This window comes from Mustela lutreola, chromosome 9, assembly GCF_030435805.1.
Source record: "Mustela lutreola isolate mMusLut2 chromosome 9, mMusLut2.pri, whole genome shotgun sequence".
In the NCBI taxonomy this organism is placed as follows: Eukaryota; Metazoa; Chordata; class Mammalia; order Carnivora; family Mustelidae; genus Mustela; species Mustela lutreola.
The window spans coordinates 78,199,764-78,223,490 of NC_081298.1; the positions used below are offsets into that span (position 1 = coordinate 78,199,764).

At 36.4% G+C, this 23,727-nt stretch overlaps 1 protein-coding gene across 5 annotated transcripts in view; it reads left to right on the plus strand.

Annotated features, from left to right (window-relative positions):
• The window catches only part of ACYP2 (acylphosphatase 2), a 180,996-nt gene that overhangs the window by 68,770 nt on the left and 88,499 nt on the right, over positions 1-23,727 (plus strand). Inside the window, exon 4 of one of the 5 annotated variants that reach the window (XM_059187664.1) lies at positions 3,004-3,165. The exons of the other annotated variants lie outside the window; for them this stretch is intronic. Coding sequence (XP_059043647.1) covers positions 3,004-3,070 — 67 coding nt within the window. The 3' untranslated portion in view covers positions 3,071-3,165. Of the gene's footprint in view, positions 1-3,003; positions 3,166-23,727 lie in introns of those variants that run through there. 5 annotated transcript variants of the gene reach the window in all.

Consider the following 23,727-nt stretch of genomic DNA (forward strand, 5'->3'; position numbering starts at 1 on the left):
AACCGTTTCCTTTGCTGTGCAAAAGCTTTTGATCTTGATAAAGTCCCAATGGTTCATTTTTGTCCTTGCTTCCCTTGCCTTTGGCGATGTTCCTAGGAAGAAGTTGCTGTGGCTGAGGTGGAAGAGGTTGCTGCCTGTGTTCTCCTCAAGGATTTTGACAGATTCCTTTCTCATATTGAGGTCCTTCATCCATTTTGAGTCTATTTTCATGTGTGGTGTAAGGAAATGGTCCGGTTTCATTTTTCTGCATGTGGCTGTCAAGTTTTCCCAAAACCATTTGTTGAAGAAACTTTTTTCTATTGGACATTCTTTCTTGCTTTGCCACAGATTAGTTGACAATAGAATTGAAGGTCTATTTCTGGGCTTTCTAGTCTGTTCCATTGATCTATGTGTCTCTTTTTGTGCCAGTACCATACTGTCTTGATGATGATAGCTTTGTAGTAGAGCTTGAAGTCTGGAATTGTGATGCCACCAACTTTGGCTTTCTTTTTCAACATTCCTCTGGCTATTCAAGGTCTTTTCTGGTTCCATATAAATTTTAGGATTATTTGTTCTATTTCTTTGAAAAAAATGGGTGGTAGTTTGATAGGGATTGCATTAAACGTGTAGATTGCTTTAGGAAGCATAGACATTTTCACTATATTTGTTCTTCCAATCCATGAGCATGGAACATTTCTCCATTTCTTTTTGTCTTCTTCAATTTCTTTCATGAGTACTTTATAGTTTTCTGAGTACAGATTCTTTGCCTCTTTGGTTAGGTTTATTCCTAGGTATGTTATGGTTTTGGATGCAATTGTAAATGGGATTGACTCCTTAATTTCTCTTTCTTCAGACAACTGATTTTTAATTTGATCTTGCCTCCTATGGCCTTACTGAATCCATTTATTCATATAATTTTTTAGTTGATTCTTTATGATTTTCTATATACAAGATCATGTCATGTGCAAATAGAGATAGTTTCATTTCTTCCTGTCCTGCCTAGATGAATTTTATTTCTGCTTCTTGACTAGTTGACCTTGCTAGAACCTCTAGTACAATGTTGAACAGAAGTGTTGAGGTTGAGATCCTTATCCTATTGTTAAAGGGATAGCTGTGGGTTTCTCGTAGATGTCCCTTGTTAGCTTGAGGAAGCTGCCTTCTATTCCTAGCTTGTTGAGTGGTTTTTAATCCTCTCAGCATGCTAGAATTTGTCAAAATGTTTTTCCTGCATCTGTTGAATTGGTCACATGGTTTTTCTTTCTAATACTATGGGATATTAGGCTAACTGATTTTCAAAAACATGTTGAACCTGAAGTGATTTTTTAATTCTCTTTTTCCTTCAAAAAAAGGTAAATGAGTGATCCATTTTCTGAATCCTTTTAAATCTGAAATTTCTCTCATTAAAGTTACATGCTATATATTGTTTGGAGGCAGGATTCTTGGAATGCAGTCCCTTTTTCTTTAAAGTCTATATACATCTTTTAGGGGCCAGTATTGTATGAATGATCCTTTGGCAGTATGATTATTTTATCTTTGTGAATATCCCATTCTCTCTCAAGATCTCTGAGAGTTGGTTTTTATTCTTGGAGTTCAAAAACTTCACCATAATATGTTAATTGTGCCTCTTCCCACCCTCCCTGCCCCCATTACAACTGCTTGGCATTTGGTGAACTTTTTGATTTGAAAACTCAATTTTTTCTTCAGCTCACAAAAGTTTTCTTATTTGAACATTGCTTCTGTTCTTTTCTCTTTTTCTGGAAATCCTGGGTTGGCCCTCTATGCCTCTTACATTTTTACCAGTAATTTACATTTCTTTGTAATCTGTGCTTTATCATGTGATAGTTCCTTTACTTCATCTTCCTGTTTATAGTTTGGTTTTCAATACTAACCATTTTACTTCCTCTGTTGGAATTTTGACCTTAGATTTGTTTCCCTTAGCAACCCCCTCCCTGAAATTTTTGTAATTTTTCTTTGTGTTTCCCCTCAGACATTCTTAATACTTTTTTATTGTTTCTTCCATTCACTGGCGTTGGTAAAAGCTGCTTATTCTGTCCATTCTGGTTTCCCTAGTTTGAACTGCCAGTTCCCTGAAATGTCTGTGCAGTTTTTTTGTTTTGTTTTGTTTTTTGCTTTCTTAGGTCCAGGGAGTGTTCTCTCCCAAGCATCTCACGGGGTGTGTTGGGTGAAGTCTCTCGGCCCGGGTGAATGTTGGCAATGACCTGTGGGAGATGATCTCAGAAACTGTTGGGAATGCACCTGGGCCTGGAGAGGCCATTTTGGTCAAAGGCAAGGTGAAGAACCAAAGGAAACCAGTTTGCTTCAAAGAGATAATGCCCAGAGAGAAGCAGATAGGTTGACTGTGAGAAAGGAAAGGTTCAGTTCTTGAAGGGGAGGTCTACTTTTTAAATTTTATTTTTTTAAATCCTTGGTTTCTCACAAAACTTTTGTATATCTCCTTAGGTTACTGGTTATATATCTCCTCTTCCCATCCACTCCTACAGCACGCTTACCCTCCACCCCTTTCTTAAGATGATTTGGTGGATTTCTTTTCCCAGATGAGGCAGCAGTCACATCATTGTTGCCTGGGATGCTTTCGTCTCCCCACAGCCTCAGGAGGTGGTGGGGAGCCATCTCCTCAATATTCTTGCCTTTAGTGGCTTAGAATTACCTTACCAGGTTCCTCCTTTCTGGTAATCTCTTCCAGTAGTAACTCATTCCGTGCCTAAATCCCTTCTCCTGAAATTCTCTACTCCCCAGGGTTTAACCCTCTTCATTGTACCTTTAATCTATACAGATTTACCAAAGTAATTCACGTATTGGGTCACAAATACTCCTATGCAGCTAACTTTACACTCTTCCTGTGATACAGACTTTGCTTTATGGTTAAATAGATTTCAGTAATCCTGACTAATGAGCAAATAGAAACCCCCTTTTAGAGTGTATTTCCTGAATACTTATGACTGTATTCTCTATCACTAATTCATGTATTTACTGTTCTAACTTACTTCTGTTTTTTTATTCAAGGATCACAAACTGGCAGCTGTTGGTTGAATTCCGCTTGGGGCTGATGCATTTTCTTGGGAAGAAATAAAGTTGTTAACCATGTCATTTTAGTGTAAACTTCTCTTTTTGATGGAGTCTGCATGCCCTTTGTCCTCACTCGTCTATTATAACTCATGCTTCCCGCATTTCTGTTCACTCCCTTATTCTAAAATGCATTTGGGTTTTAAGTTTGGGAACTTGGGCTCGAGATGTCATTGTAATTTGTTTGCCAGTAGTTTTCTTAAATAACTATAACCGATGATACTGTGAATTAGAGGCACATGTCACATATTGCAGTTTAGATCTGTTATTGACTGTCATTGCTAGCTGCACCCAGAGAATGATCTGGCATTGTTTTCTATTCAGTTAAGGTTTTTTTCCCCTCAAGTCCTGTGGTGTTTATAAGATGTTTCTACCCAAAATCTTTCATATGTTTTTGTTTAATTAGGTTGCCTGTCACTTTGCTAAAGGTGTAATTAGTGATACCTCTATTGTGTTTGATTCAAAACTAATATACTAAAAGGTTCTTTGAAAACAAGATAATTTATCCTTTGTGCTTTGACAGACCTAAGACCCTTAGAGGTTTCAGAACTGACATCCTTTATTTATGCCAGGTGCCTGTTAGCATTATATAAATTCTTCATGGTATTGCTGTCTCTTTCTTGCTTCCCTGAAACAGGTGTATCAACCCTTTTCACTTTGGTTTAATCAAAAATTCTTTGTAATCTTTCCCTCCTGTTAATTGTTCCAAAATATAATTTAGAAATGCAAATTAAATGTTCTCCTGCAGGGGGTGCAATCTGTTTTAAACTCTTAGTAAGTATAATAAAATCTATAATCCATAGAGGGAATATTTGTAGGCTCTCTTCATATTAATACAGATTCTTTGAGTGATTTGAAAACCATGAAAATGTGATGATAACCGGTTTGTCACTACTTATAAAATTGGAATTTTATTAGGATAAATGATATACTCATTTTTTTGGTTAGAATTTTGGGCATTGCATTAATCAGAGTTCCAGGGAAGCAGAACCAATAGTATATATATAAATATATATGGTATACTAGGATACTATTACAAACACACACACACACACACTACATATAAATATAGAAATTGATTTACTGTCATGGGAGCTAACAAGTACAAAATCTGTAGAATATGCTGCTAGGCTAGAAATTCAGTTTAGAATTGATACTGCAGTCCTTAGTCTGAAAACTGGAAACCCAGGCAGAATTTCCAAGTTGCAGTCTGGAGACAGAATTCCATCCTCTTGGAAACCTTATTTTTACTCTGAAGGTCTTTAACTGATTGGATGGTACCCACCTACATTATGGAGAATACTCTGCTTTACTTAAAGTCTACTGATGATAAGTGTTAATTGCATCTTTTTTTTTTTTAAGATTTTATTTATTTATTTGACAAAGAGATCACAAGTAGGCAGAGAGGCAGGCAGAGAGAGAGGAGGAAGCAGGCTCCTGCTGAGCAGAGAGCCTGATTCGGGGCTCAATCCCAGGACCCTAAGATCATGACATGAGCTGAAGGCTGAGGCTTAACCCACTGAGCCACCCAGGCACCCCGTATTAATTGCATCTTTAAAATACCTGTACAGCAACATCTAGACTAATATTTGACCAAACAACCGAACACTATGGAGTCTAACCAAGCTGACACATAAAATTAATCATCACTGGCATCTTGCATACATTTATGAACCTAAATTAAATATAATGGTAGCTAGGTTTTTTGGTAGCTTGGATTCAATATTTGGCACAGCTCTACAGTAATAAAGATATCGATTTGTACCTTACTTAGTACTCCAAAGTTGAGTGGGAAACATGAAACATAAATCATAAGCCATACTTTTTATTCATAAGTTTGGATTTTTCCCCTTTTTGGAGGGAGGGGTCAATCTCCTATAATAGTATAGTTCCAGTATGTTCTTTGAAACTTAGCCTTCAAATTCTTTGTGTGAATTCAATATTGGGCAATCTTGAGCACATAATTAGAATACTGGCCAAAAGGTAGATTAAAGAGAGAAGGCTAATCAACTGGCTATCCTGTGGAATTTCTGAAATCCCAAAATTGTTACAACACAGAATGTTCCAGGACCTCACACAGATCCATAAAATATATCTTCTGGGTTATATTCCTCATGTGGTTTGTATCTGCTTCCAGCTCTTCCAGCTCAAGGAGATGTGGAGCTTGCTTTTCCTTTGACCTCACATGATCCAGTTGGAGGTTGCACTCCACCCTCTAATTTTTATTTTTGTCTCCAAGTTAAAAAAAAAAAAATGTGTATTTATCTTTTCCCCTGCAGTCCTAAAGTGCTTCTCCCTCTTCTTCTCTTCCCTTTCCCTCCTCCCTTCCCTCCTTTTGCCCCTTCAGTTCTGATCCTGCTGTTAAGAAATCTAAGATTAAGGACCGTATATTATTATTTTCAACTTAGGTGACAGTCTTCAATTGTATTTTTTCCCTAAGATGATTGCAGTTTATTCTTTAAATCTAGAATGGTGAATGGAAGTTGAGTGAGTGTGTGTGTCTTTTTAATTGCTGGAGCTTGATCTCTACATGATTTTCCATTAACTTGGTATCATGTGACCCTTAGGGTTGGGCAGGAAATTAATTTTTTTACAGAATAGTGGGACACAACAGAAATGATTTTCTTAGCTCCAAAGCCTCTTTGCTGCAGAAGCAAAACTAAAATAGTGGCTTAGTGATTGACTTAACTCATTAGACAACCTGCTGAGAGTGGAGGTTTAGACTTTGGAAGAAAAGGGAGATTTTTTTTTCAGGGTTTAGCATAGGTCGTGGTCATAGAAAAAATTAAGGAGAAAAACTGTTACTTGCCTAGAGTACTGAGCAATATTCTGGGTCATAAATCACCTTTTATAGGATTAGTCATTTATCAGATTGTGTTCACACTTTATTGTGTGATTGCGTGTGTATGTGTGGAGGGCATATATGTTCATCGAAGCAATTCCTAATATAAAGTTTATTAGCTTTTCCTTTGATTTCTCCTTTATGAAAGAAAAGTATGGAGGAAATGACTAAAACACTTTTTTTTTTTTTGGCAAACTCAGCTTTTTCAAGCTGTTTATTTTTGCAGATGTGTTTCATCAGTTCTTAAGAATGAAGCTAAGAATGTTTGCTGGCTTCTAGGTTAGTACCACCCAGAAAGGTTTTTTTTTTTTTTTTAAATCTGTTTTCTTAAAATATATTTGGGGGGGAGGTATGGAGACTTTTCATTTTTGTGAATGACTAAATTAAAAATATATTTTAGAACATTTTGAATACTGCCTTTTAATTTACTATTAGCTTTTGGCTTCTTGTTCTGGGTTGATGTATTCATTACTTCATAGTTAATGATTGTTATGGAAAGTTGATAAAATTGCTCATGTTTATTTTCTTTGGAAAATTTGAATATACAGTTCATGTGATCTTAGGATTGTTGATGATCATTTGGAGAGCCTCCTACAGAGGTTAGTCTGGGAGAATATTGATACTTACTAATCGATTGTGACTGTTTGGTCAGTCAACATCAAATACACTTCTTGTAGAATATTTCTTAAAATAACTAACTGTATTAAGACATTGTTCTGACCCATTTTCTTGGAACTAGACTGGAGTAAAAGGAGTTGAGAAAATAACCTGGACTGGTTCATTCCTTCATTTGGCAAACAATTATTAAGCCTCCCAGTTGTGACAGGCCGTGATGCTGCCCTGTCCCTGTTACAGAAGGGGTTCCTTTTCCTGATTGTGTCCTACCATTTCTGGTCATCTCTAGATGGCCTACTACTTTGAGCTTTGAAGTTGGGGAATAAAGCAGAAGCAAGGACAAACGAAGAAATAAAATTTAAGCTGCCAACAGAGAACCATGGTAATATGCTTCCTTTTCTCTTAAATCCTAGATAAACTAATGTGCCATAAAACAGAATTCCTCAAGTTGAAGGATTTGTCCCACTTTGTTGAAAAAGTAAAATACCTGTAAACTCCTGTGTTGACCTAAATGATTATATTACTCAAAACACTTATTTTACTTAAATTCTTCATTATGTTACTTAATATACACAAACTTAAAACTACAATATAGTATCTTGTGCTTGTAACTCTAAGACTATATAAAACCAAAACAAATTTTCATACTACATGTAAATAGGACTATGAAAGCAGTAGAGTTCAAATAAACATTACAATTGAAGGCTTAGCCACATGGATCTAATGGGATGGGTGATGCTACTTTGCTAAAATAGCTATTGATTTGGGGGCTCACAGCAGAAAGATGTCACCTCGGGTCTAGTTGTGTGGTTCATCCGTTTCTGTATTTGGATCCTGATAAGACTCAATAAATGCCTGTTTACTTAAGTATGTTATTCAAAGAATGTTAGTACCTTGAAGTCTATAATTGGAAGTTAGGCTAATTAAGCTTTATCTTTAGTGAAACTGCCAGTGAGTAGTCTTGGTACAGCACATTAAAGCTACAGTCCTGGGTGACTCTGTAAAACCTTATCACTTGATAAAGTTAGCCTAACTGATGTCTTCATTAAATAGGTATCTGATGTAATTGTTGCAAGGGTTAGTAATAGAAAATTTATTTCTTATCACCATACTCCCAATAAATGGATATAGGTTGGCGTGAAGGTGATACTGGGCTCTCCCACCACTCAGTTTATTTGGACCCCAACACCTTTCAGGTGCCCAGCTTTGCCTGATGACAAATGGCATAAACCCACTTATACTTACAACCTACTGCATAAAAATCTTGTGGCAATATGCAGTTGCATGGAGATCGTCCAAAAGATGCAGATTGTCTTTATATTCTTTGTAAAAAATTATAAAAATTAAAACACTTATTTTTATAAATCATCATCCAGAACTTGAAGACCTTTAATACAGTATTCTTGGATTTTATTTTCAGAAATACTGCCACAGAGTACTCAACAGTTTACTGATACTAAAAAAAGACTCTGGGCTCCAAATACAAATTTCTGTCTTTAAATAGATTTGTGAATAGGTTTGTGAATATGTTCTCAATTCTAGATCCACTATTTGTGGATAGATTTGTGAATAGGTGTTCAATTCTATATCCACTATTAAAGCATAGCACTTTGATATTTAAATCTGTTATCTAGGACCTAGAATGAAATATGTATTAACATATTTCATAAATAAATATGTTATAAAGAACTTGGATATGTCCTAGGTTTTAAGATACCACACTAACTGCTGTTAGCCTTTGCTCTTTTGAGGCAGTGAACATCCTAAACTACTTAGCATGGCTGAAAGACTGACCATGAAGCTCAGCTTTGGGGCCATCTTCATCTGTGTCTTTGTCGTCATTGTCATTATCTTCATGGTTGCCTTCTTCTTCTTCTTGTTAAAAGATTTTATTTGTGAGAGAGAGCAAGCATGCATGTGTGCAAGTAGGGGGAGGGGCAGTGGGGAATGGATGGGGAGAGAGAGAGAGAATCTCAAGCAAACTTGGAGCTAAGCCTGATGAGGGGCTTAATCTAACAACCTGAGATCTTACCTGAGTGGAAACCAAGAGTCCATCCCTTAACTGACTGAACTCCCCAGGTGCCTCAACTCCCCTTTTGTGTATTCTATATCCAGTCCTGACTCTGGACACTGTTGTTGGTTTTATGTTTAAATATGTAATTTTATTTTACTTTGAGAATTGAACTCTAGCCTCACCAGTTATTTTCCCTACCCTTTCTGCGTGTCAGATGTCTGGCTCCTGCCATTTCTCTATGGTTTGCATTACAGTGGCTTCTTTCTTGTACAACTTCAGGACTCATTATTTTCACCTTTAATGGACCAAAAGGGTAGGACATGATCAGTGCTTGAAAATTCAAGCAGAGCAAAGCTGTATTCTTCATGATGCCAGGATCTCTGCTTGCTTGCTTGATTTTTTGAATTTATTTTCCGCTAACTTAGGTCTGGCACAGTTTCAATCAGGGGCGTAATATGTTTACATTCAGTAAGGGGCTGATTGTAAGCTCCATGCACTGCCTGCTATAGTGTTTGGCAGGTAGGTATTCATTGTAGGTGAAGAAAGAAGAAATGAATGAAAAATGAATGGATGGATGAATTTTGTGTGGTAGTAGAAGTGATGGTGGGGCCATGTTAGTTTCTCAAGAGAGGTATGTTTTGTTTTATTTATTTATTTATAAGGATTTTATTTATTTATTTGACAGAGAGAGTGATCACAAGTAGGCAGAGAGGCAGGCAGAGAGAAGGGGGAAGCAGGCTCCCTGCTGAGCAGAGAGCCCTATCCCAGGACTCTGAGATCATGACCTGAGCTGAAGGCAGAGGCTTAACCCTCTGAGCCACCCAGACACACCAGAGAGGTATGTTTTAGGTGGTTTATCATTTGAAGCTGGAGACTTTGTCTTACTGATTTTTGTATTGAGTGAACCTTTACTTTTGGATATTCAGGAATCTTGTGGAAAATTTGCTAGTTCTTTTAGTTAATGTATTTAGGAGGAACATGATCTTTGGATAACCAAGTGGATGGATTGCCTTTCACATTACAGGAAATGGTTGTCATAGATCATACATCAAATTGCACATTGAATTTCTACTTTGTTTCGCTTTTCAATTTTAGTTTGAACTCACTTGGGATCTTCAGATGTAATCTCCTTTTCCTTGCACTATTGAGTGAGAATGTATATCTCTGTGCCTTACTGGGCCTAGGATAACCCAGTTATGATCATATTAGTAGTAGTCTGTCTTGTCGGCCTTTGCCATTTGCTTCCCTGTTCCCAGCATCACTGGTTAGTGAGACACTAAAAGAATACAAAGAAAATGGCTTAATGTCTGACCTTGTACATATAGCTTCTTAGATGTGACCCAGGCAATAAGTGTGAAGCAGAGTAGGTCATGTGCATTCCTCATTGGTCAGTTTGCCCATTGGGTCAGCAAGTTTCCTTTTATGAAGTTGTCGTGTAATCACTAGCTACACAGTAGCCAGATGTACTTGATGAATCAAGTTTACTTTATTTTGACCAAAAGAGTAAATATATTCTTGTATAAAAATATTCAAAAAGTCTTGGTGAAGAAAATATTAATCAACTATAATCCTACTTCCTAGAAATAACCACATTTTAATTGAAGTTACCTTTAGCCTTTTTTTGCTTAGAAATTGTGTGTGTGTGTATTTTTTTTTTAATGTGAAGTTCTTTAAGCAGTATGTGCCCTCTTTAATACCCATCGCCAGGCTAACTCATCCCCCCACTGCTCTCCTGTCTAAAACCCTCATTTGTTCCCCAGAGTCCATAGTCTCTCATGGTTCGTTTCCCCCTCTGATTTCCCCCCTTCATTTCCCCCTCCTTCAGGTCTCCTTCAGTCCTCCATGATATTCCTTATGTTCCACAAATAAGTGAAACCATATGATAATTGACTTTCTCTACTTATTTCACTCAGTATAATCTCCTCCAATTCCGTCCATGTTGTAAAAGTTGGGTATTCATCCTTTCTGATGGCTGAATAATAGTCTATTGTATATTTGGACTATATCTTTTTCCACTCATCTGTTGAAGGGCATCTGTGCTCTCTCCACCCTTTGGCTATTGTGGATATTGCTGCTATGAACACTGGGGTGCCCATGGCCCTTCTTTTCACTATATCTCTATCTTTGGGGTAGATACCCTGTAGTGCAATTGCTGGGTCATAGCATAGCCATATTTTTAACTTTCTGAGGAACGTCCACACTGTTTTCCAGAGTGGCTGCACCAACTTGCATTCCCACAATGGTGTAAGAGAGTTCTTTCTCCATAACCTCTCTAACATTTGTTATTTCTTGCCTTGTCAATTTTTGCCATTCTGACTGGTGTTAGGTGGTATCTCAATGTGGTTTTGGTTTGAATTTTGCTGATGCCTAATGATGATGAGCCTTTTTTCATATGTGTGTTGGCCATTCGTATGTCTTCATTAGAGAAGTGTCTGTTCATGTCTTCTGCCCATTTCTTGACTTGATTATTTGTTTTTTGGGTATTGAATTTGAGAAGTTCTTTATAGATCTTGGATATTGGCCTTCTGTCTGTAGTGTCATTTGCAAGTATCTTCTCTCATTCTGTGGGTTGCCTCTTTGTTTTTGTTGACTGTTTCCTTTGCTGTGCAGAAGCTTTTTATATTGATGAAGTCCCAAAAGATCATTTTTGCTTTTGTTTCCCTTGCCTTTGGAGACACATCTTGAAAGAAGTTGCTGTGGCCAAGGTCGAAGAGGTTACTGCTTATGTTCTTATCTGGATTTTGATGGATTCCTGTCTTTTATTGTCTATCATCCATTTAGAGTTTATCTTTGTGTATGGTGTAAGAGAATGGTCGAGTTTCACTATTCTGTGTAGCTGTCCAATTTTCCCAGCACCATTTATTAAAGAGACTATCTTTTTTTTCCATTGGATATTTTTTCCTGTTTTGTCAAAGATTAGTTGACAGTAGAGTTCAGGGTCCACATCTGGGCTCTTTATCCTGTTCCATTCATCTATGTGCCTTTTGTTGTGTCAGTACCATGCTGTCATGGTGATCACAGCTTTGTAATATAGCTTGATGAGGCAACATGATGCCCCCAAGTTTGTTTTTCTTTTTTAGCATTTCCTTTGCAATTCAGGGTCTTTTCTGGTTTCATACAAATTTTAGGATTGTTAGTTTCAGCTCTGTGAAAAATGCCATTGGTATTTTGATAGGGATAGTGTTGAAAGTATAGATTGCTCTGAAAAGCGTAGACATTTTAATACTCTTTATTCTTCTGATCCATCAGCATGGAATGTTCTTCCATCTTTTCGTGTCTTTAGTGTCTTTCCTGAGTGTTCTGTAGTTCCTAGAGTGTAGATCCTTTACCTCTTTGGTTAGGTTTATTCCATGGTAGCTTATGGTTTTTGGTGCTATCGTAAATGGAATAGATTCCCTAATTTCTCTTTCTATAGCTACATTTTTAGTGTATAGAAAAGCAACTGATTTCTGTGTACTCATTAGGTATCCTGCCACATTACTGAAGTGCTGAGTTCTAGTAATTTGGGATAGTAATTTTTCCATATAAATTATCATGTCATCTGAGAAGAGAGTTTGACTTCTTTGCCAATTTGAATACCTTTTATTTCTTTTTTTTGTTTGTTTGATTGCTATTCCTTCTAGTACATAGACTTCTAGTACTATGTTGAACAAAAGTGGCGAGAGTGGGCATCCTTGTCATGTTCCTGGTCTTAAGGGAAAGGCCCTCAGCTTTTCCCCATTGAGAATGATTTTCACTGTGGGCTTTTCATAGATGATTTTGATGAAATTGAGGAAGTTCTCTCTATCCCTACATTCTGAAAAGTTTTAATTAAGGATGCTATATATTGTCAAATGCTTTTTCTGCATCAATTGAGAGGACCATGTGGTTCTTCTCTCTCCTTTTATTAATGTGTTCTTTCACAGTGATTTGTGGATGTTGAACCCCCTTCCATCCCAGCAATAAATCTCACGTGGTCATGATGTATAATCCTTTTAATGTACTGTTGGATCCTATTAGCTAGGATCTTGCTGTGAATTTTGGCGTTCATATTCATTAGGGATATTGGTCTGAAATTCTCGTTTTTGTTGGAGTCTTTGCCTGACTTTGGGATCAGGGTAATGCTGGCCTCAGAATGAGTCTGGAAGTTTTCCTTCTATATCTATTTTTTTGAAACTGCTTCAGGAGAATACATATTATTTTTTCTTTGAATATTTGGTAGAATTCCTCAGGGAATCCATCAGGTCCTGGACTCTTGTATTTTGGGAAGTTTTTGATTACTGCTTCAATCTTGTTACTGGTTATTGGTCTATTCAGATTGTCAGTTTCTTCCTGTTTCAGTCTTGGTAGTTTATAGGTATCTAGGAATGCATCCATTTCTTCCAAGTTGCTTAATGTATTGGTATATAGTTGTTGATAATAATTTCCGATAATTGTCTTTATTTCCTTGGTGTTAGTTGTGATCTTTCCTCTTTCATTCATAATTTTATTAATTTGGGTCTTTTCTGGTTTTTTTTGGGTAAGTCTGGCCAGTAGTTTATTGATCTTACTAATTCTTGCAAAGAACCAGCTTCTGGTTTTGTTCATCTGCTCTATTTCTGGTTTCTAATTCATTGATCTCTGCTCTAATCTTAATATTTCTCTTCTCGTGCCTGGCTTAGGCTTCATTTATTGATTTTTCTCCAGTTCTTTAAGGTGTAAAGTTAGATGGTGAATTCAGGAATTTTCTGTTTTGAGTGAGGCTTGAATGGTTATATATTTCCCCTTTAGGACTGCCTATATATTATCTGACAGATTTTGGACTGATGTGTTGTTGTTCTCACTGGTTTCCATGAATTGTTTAAGCTTTTCTTTGATTTTCTGGTTGACCCAAACATTCTCAAGCTGGTATTTAGCTTCCAAGTGTTTGAATTTCTTCCAAACTTTTTCTTGTGATTGAGTTCCAGTTTCAAAGCATTGTGTTCTGAGAATATGCAGGAAATAATCTTCATCTTTTGGTATCAGTTGAGCCCTGATTTGTGTCCCAGGATGTGCACTTGAGAAGAATGAGTATTCTGTTGTTTTAGGGTGGAATGTTCTGTGTGTATCTGTAAGGTCCGTCTGGTCCAGTGTGTCATTCACAGCTCTTGTTTCTTTATTGATTTTCTGCTTAGACGATCTGTCTATTGCTAAGAGTAGAGTGTTGAGGTCTCCTACTATTAATGTTTTCTGATCAATGTGTCTCTTTATTTTGATTAACAGTTGGCTTATGTAGTTGGCTGCCCCCATGTTGGGGGCATAGATATTTACAATTGTTAGATCCTATTCTTGGATAGACCCTTGAAGAGTATCCTTCTGTATTTCTGACTACAGTCTTCAGTTTAAAATCTAATTTGTCTGACATGAGACTTGCTATCCCAGCTTTCTTTTGCAGTCTGTTGGCATGAAAGATATTTCTCCATCCCTCCACTTTCAGTCTGGATGTATCTTCAGGTTTAAAATGAGTCTCTTATAGATAGCATATGGATGGGTCCTGTCTTTTTATCCAGTCTACAACCCTGTGCCATTTCATGGGAGCATTTAGGCCATTCATGTTGAGAGTGATTATTGAAAGATAAGACTTCATTGTCATCTTGTTGCCTGCGATGTCCTTGTTTCTATAGATTGTCTCTGTATATTTCTGTTCTGTGTCACTATTAGGGTCTTTCTCCTTTTATAGGATCCCCCCTTTAATATTTCTTGCAGGGCCAGCTTAGTGGTTCACATATTCTTTCAGTTTTTGCCGGTCCTAGAAGCTTTTTATCTCCATATCCATTCTGAATGACAGCCTTGCTGGATAAAGTATTCTTGGCTGCATGTTCTTCTCATTTATTGCCCTGAATATGTCTTGCCAGCCCTTTCTGGCTTGCCAGGCCTCTGTGGGCAGGTCTGACATTGTTCTGATGTTCCTCCCTCTGTATATAAGGACTTCTTCCCCCTAACTGCCTTTGAGATAGCTTCCTTGGTTCTAAGATTTGTGAGTTTTGCTATTACATGCCAGGCTGTTTGTCTGTTCTCACTGATCTTGGGAGGGGTCCTTGCTGCCTCTAGGGCATGAATGCCTGTTTCATTCCCTAGATTAGGGAAGTTCCCAGCTACTAAATATATATATATATATATATATATATATATATATATGCTATACTTATATATATTTATTAAATTTATAATTTTATATAAATTATTTTTATTTATAAATTTATATTAAAATATATATTTAATAAATTTATAAAATCATAAAATTTATAAAATTTTATTAAAATTTAGAAAATTTACATTTTTATTAAATATATTTTTATTAAATACATATTTTATTAAATATATATTTTATATTTATTTAAAAATGTAAAGATATATTATATATATGTTTAATATATATTTAATATAAATATTATATATATTAGTATTGAAGAGGGAAAAAACGACTACATTGAAGTTTATATATATGTATATAAAAAAGAAAAAAAAGTGTATATGTGTAAAACAAGAGTTAAAAAGTTACTAGGGAATATGTTGTATTAAGCATCTAGTTTAAATACTAAGTAGGTAAACAGAAAAAACATGAGAAAGAATAAAAAAGTTGAATCTAAGAATTACACAGGCCGTGAGGCAACATCAGGTATTCAGTATACTATTTTCCCCTGGTGTTGGGGTTTTACAGTTTTATGGGGACTCTGAGGTTGTTGTCCTCTTGTTCTTCTAGCTTGTCTTCTGGGGTAGGGGCCTGCTGGGTTATTTTTCAGGCACCCCTGCTTTTGGCGGAATTAACCTGCCCCCATCAAGGGGCTGGGTTCTGTGGTAACTGGTTTTTGAGCTTTTGTTTTCTGGCTACATTTCTCAGGGCAAAGGAAAATATCCGCACCCACACCTCTGCCCCAGAGGAGAGAAGCCACAGTCTGCTCCTCTCTGAACCCTCTAGAACACAGTCGCCCTCTGTAAGTGCCAGTGAAAACTGCAGCCCCCCACAGGCAGTACATGCCCCCAGCGATCCTCTCAATGTTTGACCCAGGCCCCTGCTTGTCTCTGCCCCCATGTCTCCAAAACCTCCAGCAATCCGTGTCTGGGAAGGTTCAGGAGGTGGGTGCTGGCAGTGAGTGTAGGCAGTGGCACCCAAGGCCAGCCCCCCAGGTCTGAAAGCACAGTTCTGCACAAGCAGCCATGGGGTCCCAGCATTTGTTCCTTAAGCTCCTGGATTCTGTTTGAGCACTGTTATCAGGTACTTCCTGTCCCACCACCACTGCTCTGCAAGCTATCACTGATCCCTATGTGCAGGACATTTTGGACTGGGGTGTTATTTTCTTTCCAGTGGGTAGCTTCTGATGGACACCCCCCCACCTTCTTTTTATCCTCCAATATCCGTGCCATCACAATTGTCCTTTGTACCTCGAGACTGAAGATCCTCTGCCTCTGAAGAGATCCAGACCTATAAACTTACAACTCAGGCTAATTTCATGGGTGTTCAGACTGGTTTAGTAGATATCCACCTATATTCAGGGGACTGGTTAAAATGGAGTCCCCCCACTCCCTTCTATCTTGCCCCTCCTCCAAGCTTTTTCTTTTTCATTTTTTTTCCTTAATGTCTTGGCTATTTTCACCACAAGAACTTAAAATTACTTATTTTTTTTACCTAGGTAACATATATTTAGTTGTAGAAAAAATAGAAGATATAGGTTAAAATTTAAAAATACCCATTGTGGGGGCACCTGGGTGGCTCAGTGGGTTAAAGCCTCTGCCTTCGGCTCAGGTCATAATCCCAGGGTTCTGGGATGGAGCCCCGCATGGGGCTCTCTGCTCAGCAGGGAGCCCGCTTCCCCCCTACCCCCCCCCCCCCCGCCTGCCTCTCTGCCTACTTGTTATCTTTGTCTGTCAAATAAATAAATAAAATCTTTAAAAAAATACCCATTGTAATGCCATCTAGAGATAGCAGATATTAAGATTTTGGTATAGATTCTTCCAGACTAAAATTGCACAATAAATTATATAAATTTATGACTAGATGGAAGCACACCATACATACTAATGTGTCTTTTTTGTGTATTTTTCCATGTTAGTGAATACATATTCCCATTATTAATAAAAGCTGTGTGACATTCCATTGTATGGATATATTAAAAAATACATTATTTCAAAAGCTCATTAAGATTAAAAAATTATCTTACAATTCTTTATGATGGGGTTTGTACTGTACATAAGTTTTACATTTTTATGAGTCCAATCTCTCAATCTTGTTACTGTGTCTGTTTTGGGGATCATTCCTAGGATATCCTTCTCAATACAAATTTAAAAAAAATTATTCAGCTCTGTTTTTTTTCTAGTACTTTGGTTGGTTGGTTTCTAATTAAATAGTAAAAGCTTGAGCCAATATAGAATTTGTCTCATATGAGACAGAAAGCTAACTTTATTTTTATTCTAAAACCCTTTGCTAAGTAATTTATTCCTCCACTAATTTAAGATGCCAGTTTGGTCATAAACAATGATTGATATAAATAATTAGATCTGTTCTTAGACATTTAAATTTCATTTCATTGATGTATTATCTTCCTGTGTAAGATCGGGTTTATTGTTTTAATTTTTATTTGTAATATTCATTTGCTATGTTTGAGCAAAGCCTCGTAAAGTTTCTTGGCTAGTCTAATAGCTGGTCATTTTCTAGATAAATTTGAGAATAATTTGTCAAGTTCCAATTTTTTTTGTAACTTGAATATTTTTATTGAATTATGTTAAATATAAAGATTACTTTTGGGAGATTAACATATTTATGATATTTTCCCATTAAATATAAACTCTGGTGGCTATGGTTAATAGTACTGTAGTAGAGAGTAGATCTTAAATGTTTTTAGCACACAGAAAGTAACTATGTGAGGTAATGGATGTATTAATTAACCTTATTGCAGTAATGTCACAATATACATATGTCATATTACATTGTAGTATGCCTTAAGCATACACAATATTATATGTCAATTATTTCTCAATAAATATGGAAAAAACCTAATATAAAACATATCCATATTTATTCATTTTATCTATTTTACTTCCAAATGACCTTTTTTAGCTTATTCATATAGTTAATATTCTGATTAAGTTTATTACAAAACACTTTATTCTTTGTTGATATTATAAATAGGACCCTTTTCTCTTTTTGATTATTGCTAGTAAAAATACATGTGAATTTGATTATATTTGTTTTATATAGAATTTTTTTAACTTTTGTTTCTTCTAACAGATTTTTATCTTATTTTTTCTGGGTTTTTTGTAGAGACAATCATTTCATTCCATTAGATCTCATTTCCCTTTCCTGATCCATTGTGTTAGGCTCAAACTTATTGTAGGAAAGTATTCAAAATTTCAATAACTGGGCTTCCTTCTTGATTCCTGACTCGAAAGAGAAAGACTAGGTTATTAGTTTTATTAAGTAGAATTTCTGTAACTATGCGATTATTTTCCCAATGTCCCATACATATGGCCATGTGAGAACTTGAAATGTCACTAGTGAGAAAAGTGAAATTTGAAAGTTGAGTTTTAATTTTACTTGATTTCAAATAATTTAAATTTCAACAGCCAGCAGTTTAGAGGCTATTGTATTGAACAGCTCTAGGTTTTCACTGTTAATTATATTGAGTATTTATTTTAGATGCCTCTTAAAGATAGCAAAGCCAGCTAGGAGGAAAGGAGATGGGGTAAAAGTGAGATGCCTGTAAGGTAATGTGAGAGTCGAGTAGACTAACTGGATGAGGGTTGAAGGAAAGCTTGTTTTTCATTTATTTATTTTGTTACTAAGACTCCTAAACTCAACCTTCTGTTTATCTACCCAAACATGTATGTGTTCCTTATTTCTGCATTTCTACCATTATCCACCCCAAAACTGTGTCCTTTTTCTCCCCTCTGTCTAGTCTCCAAATACCCAGACACTCCTCCACCCCTCCCCTCTTTCCACAGACGTACTTCTTACCCATTCTTGAAGGTCCTTCATGAATGTATCTTCTGTATGAAAGAACCCTTTTTTGATGTCATTGATTAAAAGTAGCTTTGTCTTCCTTGAAACTAGGATTTAATTTCATTTTTGTAGTAGTTAGTCCTACACATTTTCTTCAAACTATTCATGAATGCCTATCAGATACACATCTGTACCTATTGATAGGTTTTACAAAAGATATGTTTATCTATTGCAGTATTTATAATATCTATTTTAGTCTTTTTGAGGAAATAATCCTTGACTGATTTATTTTTCTGTCCTCTGCTGTGTGTATGTGTGTGTGTGTGTATGTGTATTCATATTCACACACACACACGTGTGTTTATATACATGTGCTCAGTAAGTATTAAATGCCTCATATCATATCTATATTGATCATCAGTGTTTTGTAAGTCTTTCTTCAAATGATAACTTTGGGAGAGTAGAGATCATATGTATTTTTGTATTTTCTGTGTATTAGCACAAGGCTAAGTATTGAATAACTGTTTGGTAATTATTTAAAATATTCATAAAAAGTTTCAAGACCTATCACTTAGGATTGTCATTTTGCTGTGTGTAATGGATAACTGACTAGACTAGCCTAATGACACATGAGTTATTTTTCTCAAATAATAAGTCTGGAGACATACAGTCTAGGGCTGGTACAGTGATGCCATAATGTCATGAATGTGCCAGGGTTTTTTTGTCCTTAACATTTAAGGAAATCTAAAACATGTCACATTTTGTCCTTATAATTGTGTGAGGGTCTTCCACCTCCAAGCATCATATTTATGTTTTTGTCCCTTTCTATCAGGAGAACAGTAGCTTTTCTAGAGGTCTCTAAAAATAGACTTCTCTTATTTCTTTAGTTTAAACTGTGGTCACATGGGCATTTCCATCTGCCAGGAATTTTGGAATGTGCATGTTTTTAACTGCGTACATTGTTACCTAGCAAAACTTGGATTCTATTCATAAGGAAGAAAAGGAGAATGAATCTTAGATGGGCAACCTGGAGTATGTACTTTGGATACGGAATGTATACTTAAAGCCATTAGGATCTGCAAGGGGATAAGATACATGTGAAAAGTTCAAATCAAGACAATTACAGGGACAATTTTTAAATTTTTGTTTGTAATATTCATTTGCTGTGTTTGAGCAAAACCTCTTAAAGTTTCTTGGCTAGTCTAATAGCGGGTCATTTTCTAGATAAATCTGAGAATAATTTGTCAAGTTCCAAAATTTTTTGCAGGGAAAATTTCATAGGTACGACCAGGTAGTAAGTGCTCCTAAACATTTGAAGTACAAGAGCTCTCAAAAAAATGGAGTTGACCAGGAAATCTTGAGTGTGAGAGGTAGGACTTGAGTACTGTCTTAGTATGATACAGAGGCACTGGATACCTCTTTTGCAAGTGAGGAAATAACATACTTAAGCTATGCTTTTGAGTTACGGAATCAGCTTAGCAAAAGTAATGAACTCTTGTTACGGGGGAAGAGAAAATAAGTTGGGGAGAATGTTTAAAAGAATAACTCACAGATTTGTTCATTAGAATTAATTTCTAATGCAGTACCTCCTATCCAGTAGTTAAGATGGTTCATAATACTTTTGACCAAAGCAGTTGGCTCTAAGGAGTCTCCAGTACTTAAAATAGATAGCTAATATTGTTATATTTGAAGTCTCCAGTTACAGTCCAGTGTAACTTGAGAAATCAAATGTTCTGTTAAAAGTATTTTTTTAATATTATGGAGAGATTCTGTTTCCCTTAATATCAATAGATTTTAAATATTATGTCAGCATATTTTATCATATTAATACCCACATGTAATCTTTCTTAATTAAAATCATTTTTCTAAGATTGCACTGAATAATTTATAAAAAGATGATTGAAAACAGATTGGTGCTCTTTTGACTAAATGTACTTTTGATGTACATTTGATGTACATGTACGCTATTTTCTCAACTTAGAATTTTAAGTTTGTCAAAAATGCTTAACCTTCAAAGCACTTACATTGACCTAATGTTTCATTTTCGTTTTTAAGTCACTCTTAGTACAGTTTGTGAAGTTTCTTTTAAGTAAGTAAGGTATGTTGGGATTTTCACCAGTGCACTTAAGAATTTTACAAAATGACAGCTATTTATTCAAGTGTAAATCTCTAAATAGTAAAGATTTATCTTCTATTTTAATAGTGACATCAATTAGTTTTGATGGTTTGACACAGCAGTTTGGTAAGAAGACAGTTTGATTCAATTGAAACACATAAAACGTGCTTGAAATTATTTCCTACATAATCATAAATGAACATCTGAAGCCTGAGTTTACATCACTTATTTAGTAATTGGAGTATCAGAAATTTTCAGCTTCATTAGTGTCTTATCTCTCTGGAATTTCCTCTTAATTACCACAAGATCTTTCCTGTCAGAGATTCCATAGTATAAATTTAGCTCCATGTAGAAATAAATATATAATACAGTTATACCCAATTAAAATTTTAGTGTTCACTGTTGGCTATTCTCTGACTGTTCAGCCCCCATCCCACTGATAATGGGTTTGGCCGTGAGACTTGCTTTGGTCAATGGAATGTTGGTGGACGTGACACAAAGCCGTATGTATATTCGCATGGTTTGGCTTTGGTTTTGCACACTGGTAATATCCCTTGTGGAGACCTTGGGCACCTGCTGCCCCTTCTTCAGCTTGGTCTCAGAGTGAACATAGGTGGAATGAACCTGAACCGAACCACAGTCTGAAGCAAAGCGTCTCAACCAAGCCTTGCCTAGACCAGCCGAACCTCAGTCAACATGGACGTTGCATACTCAGATGCATGAGCATGAGGGTAAGTGCTTGTTATAAGCCATTGAGTTTGGGATTTTATTTCTGTAGGATTACTGTAGCAACAGCTGACTAGCATGGTCTATAAAAAATCAGTCTTTATATTTTCATTGAGAAAAAGCATAATTATTCATGCCTAAACTATCAGCTCCCTGCTTTATTTTATTTTTTTAAGACTTTTTTTTTTTTTTTTTTCCAATTTGTGAGCAAGAAAGAGCACAAGCAGGGAGAGCTGCAGACGGAGGGAGAAGCAGACTCCCTGCTGAGTAAGGAGCCCATTGCAGGGGATCATGACCTGGGTCAAAGGCAGACACTTAACCAGCTGAGCCACCCAGGTGTCCCAGCTCTCTGCTTTATTAGTTGAAAAGTAATATTACATAACACTATTTGAGATTATCTCTTGGCAAGTGGCCATTTCAAATTTTGAGTAAAATGCTTGAAATGAAACTTGATGAATTAGTTTTTGAAGCCCTCCCCTCCCCTCCCCTCCCCTCCCTTCCTCTCCCCTCCCCTCCCTTCCCCTTCATTCTCCTCCCACTCTCTCTCCCTCTCTTTCTTTCAACATGACTGTACTTGAATCACAAAATGGAATGACATAGGAGCCATGGCTAACATTTGTTCAGGGCCTGGCCACACATGTGCTTGGCATTAATATCACATCTTATTCTCATAGCAAACCTATCATTCAGTAAACAGATATTTATTGAGCCACTAATTATATGCCATACTGCAAAGTATGTCTTGCGTTCATTTCTGTTGATATTGAGGCTCAGGGCAATTAAGTGACCTGTTCAAGTTTCACAGCTAGGGAAGGGCAGAGCTGGGATTTGACTTGTGGTTGGACTTCAAAGATCAAACTACTGCTGTCACTGTATTGCTCATGTTTGGAAGGGGGGAAGCAGGAGAGAAGATAGAATTTATGAACGGATTTACCGTATGTTTGTTGGTGTGCTATCCCTCTCTAACCATCATTTGCTGTTTAAACCAGGTATCACGCGGAATTACGTCAGCGTTCAGAAATCAGTAATTAGCTTAGACCCAGTTATGATACGGCCTTTGAAAGTCTGAAGCTGTCTCCACAATTTCTAATTCCCAGGTTTCATGCTCTTATGGTCCCTCTCCTGTGTGTCTGGAGGCCACCTTGATCTGCCACGTCTGTGTGTAGAGCTCTGTCCTTCCCAGTTTCAGCAGCACATGACCTTCACCAAGCAATTTATGAACATTTATGAATATTTAAATTTATGAACTAAGGATCCCATGAAACACCTAAGGTCTTCCACCATTCTTCCTCTCTCAGCCTTGTCCCTAATTGCAAAGCTCTCTCCAAATTCTCCTTCTGTTCTGCGGAGTATCTTTCTGTTCCCTTTGAAGCCTTGATACTCCAGGCACCTGACAGCTCTGGGAATCATCTCTCTCCCCAGATGGGAGTACCACTGTGTGCCTTCCCTGTCTCTATCTCATTAAAGGCAAAAATAGATCCTCCTGGGAAAACAGCAAAAGTTGGAATTAGTCCCATCACTGTCACAGCCCCCATTTAGCTGGATTTTTATTTGAATTTCACTGAATTTTCAACATCAACAGTTTTGTTCAACTAACCTTAAATGGTGAGAACTGAAAACATCTAATAAAAGAAAGAGCTACTCCTCTTAGGTTAGAAATAAAATACTTTACATAACTAAGAAAAAGCCTATATTTAGAATTTTTCTTCCTACCTCTTTCCAAAAATGTGATTTACAAAAATTACAGAATAAATCCGAATATAAGCGTTTTCTGTCTTTTTTTTTCCAGACCTCTTTTCCTATTAGCTATTCAGAGTGAATTTTAGGAGTTTGAGAGCTTAGTTTGTGTATGAGTCTAGAATTTAGCTACTGGTATAAATTTAAAGAGTCTGAAGCATTTGCTTCTACAACACTGTATTAGATATGGTTGAAGAACTGCTTTCTGCTTCTGGATAAGCCCAGACTACTGTCTTGTCTTGTATGATTGGCCACTAAAATTTTAATTCCTGTCAAAATTATTCTTAATGGAGAAATCTAAAAACCAGTTGACTAAAAACACTTTGATTCTCACTCATTTCAAATATAATATTCATTGATTCATTTTTAATTTAGGAAGCAATTTTCCTAGTAATTTGGCAGACATTAGTTCCTTTAAATAAAACCTTACCAAAGATACTGGCCCTAAGGATTTTTTTGAGGAATTCATGTGTTTTTTTCTAATATTTCATTATTATAGTGGTACTGTTTTTTACTCAACAAACCTTATTTTCTTTGTGAAAGCATTGCATTGGGGCATGTTTCAAACATGTAAGCAGTAGCAAAAGGGAATGAGGGAAAGATGGGGTGGATCTCAGAAGTGAGATGCATTTGAAAGTGGGATGTCTCATGATTCCACATTGAAACATTGGTGTTAAGGT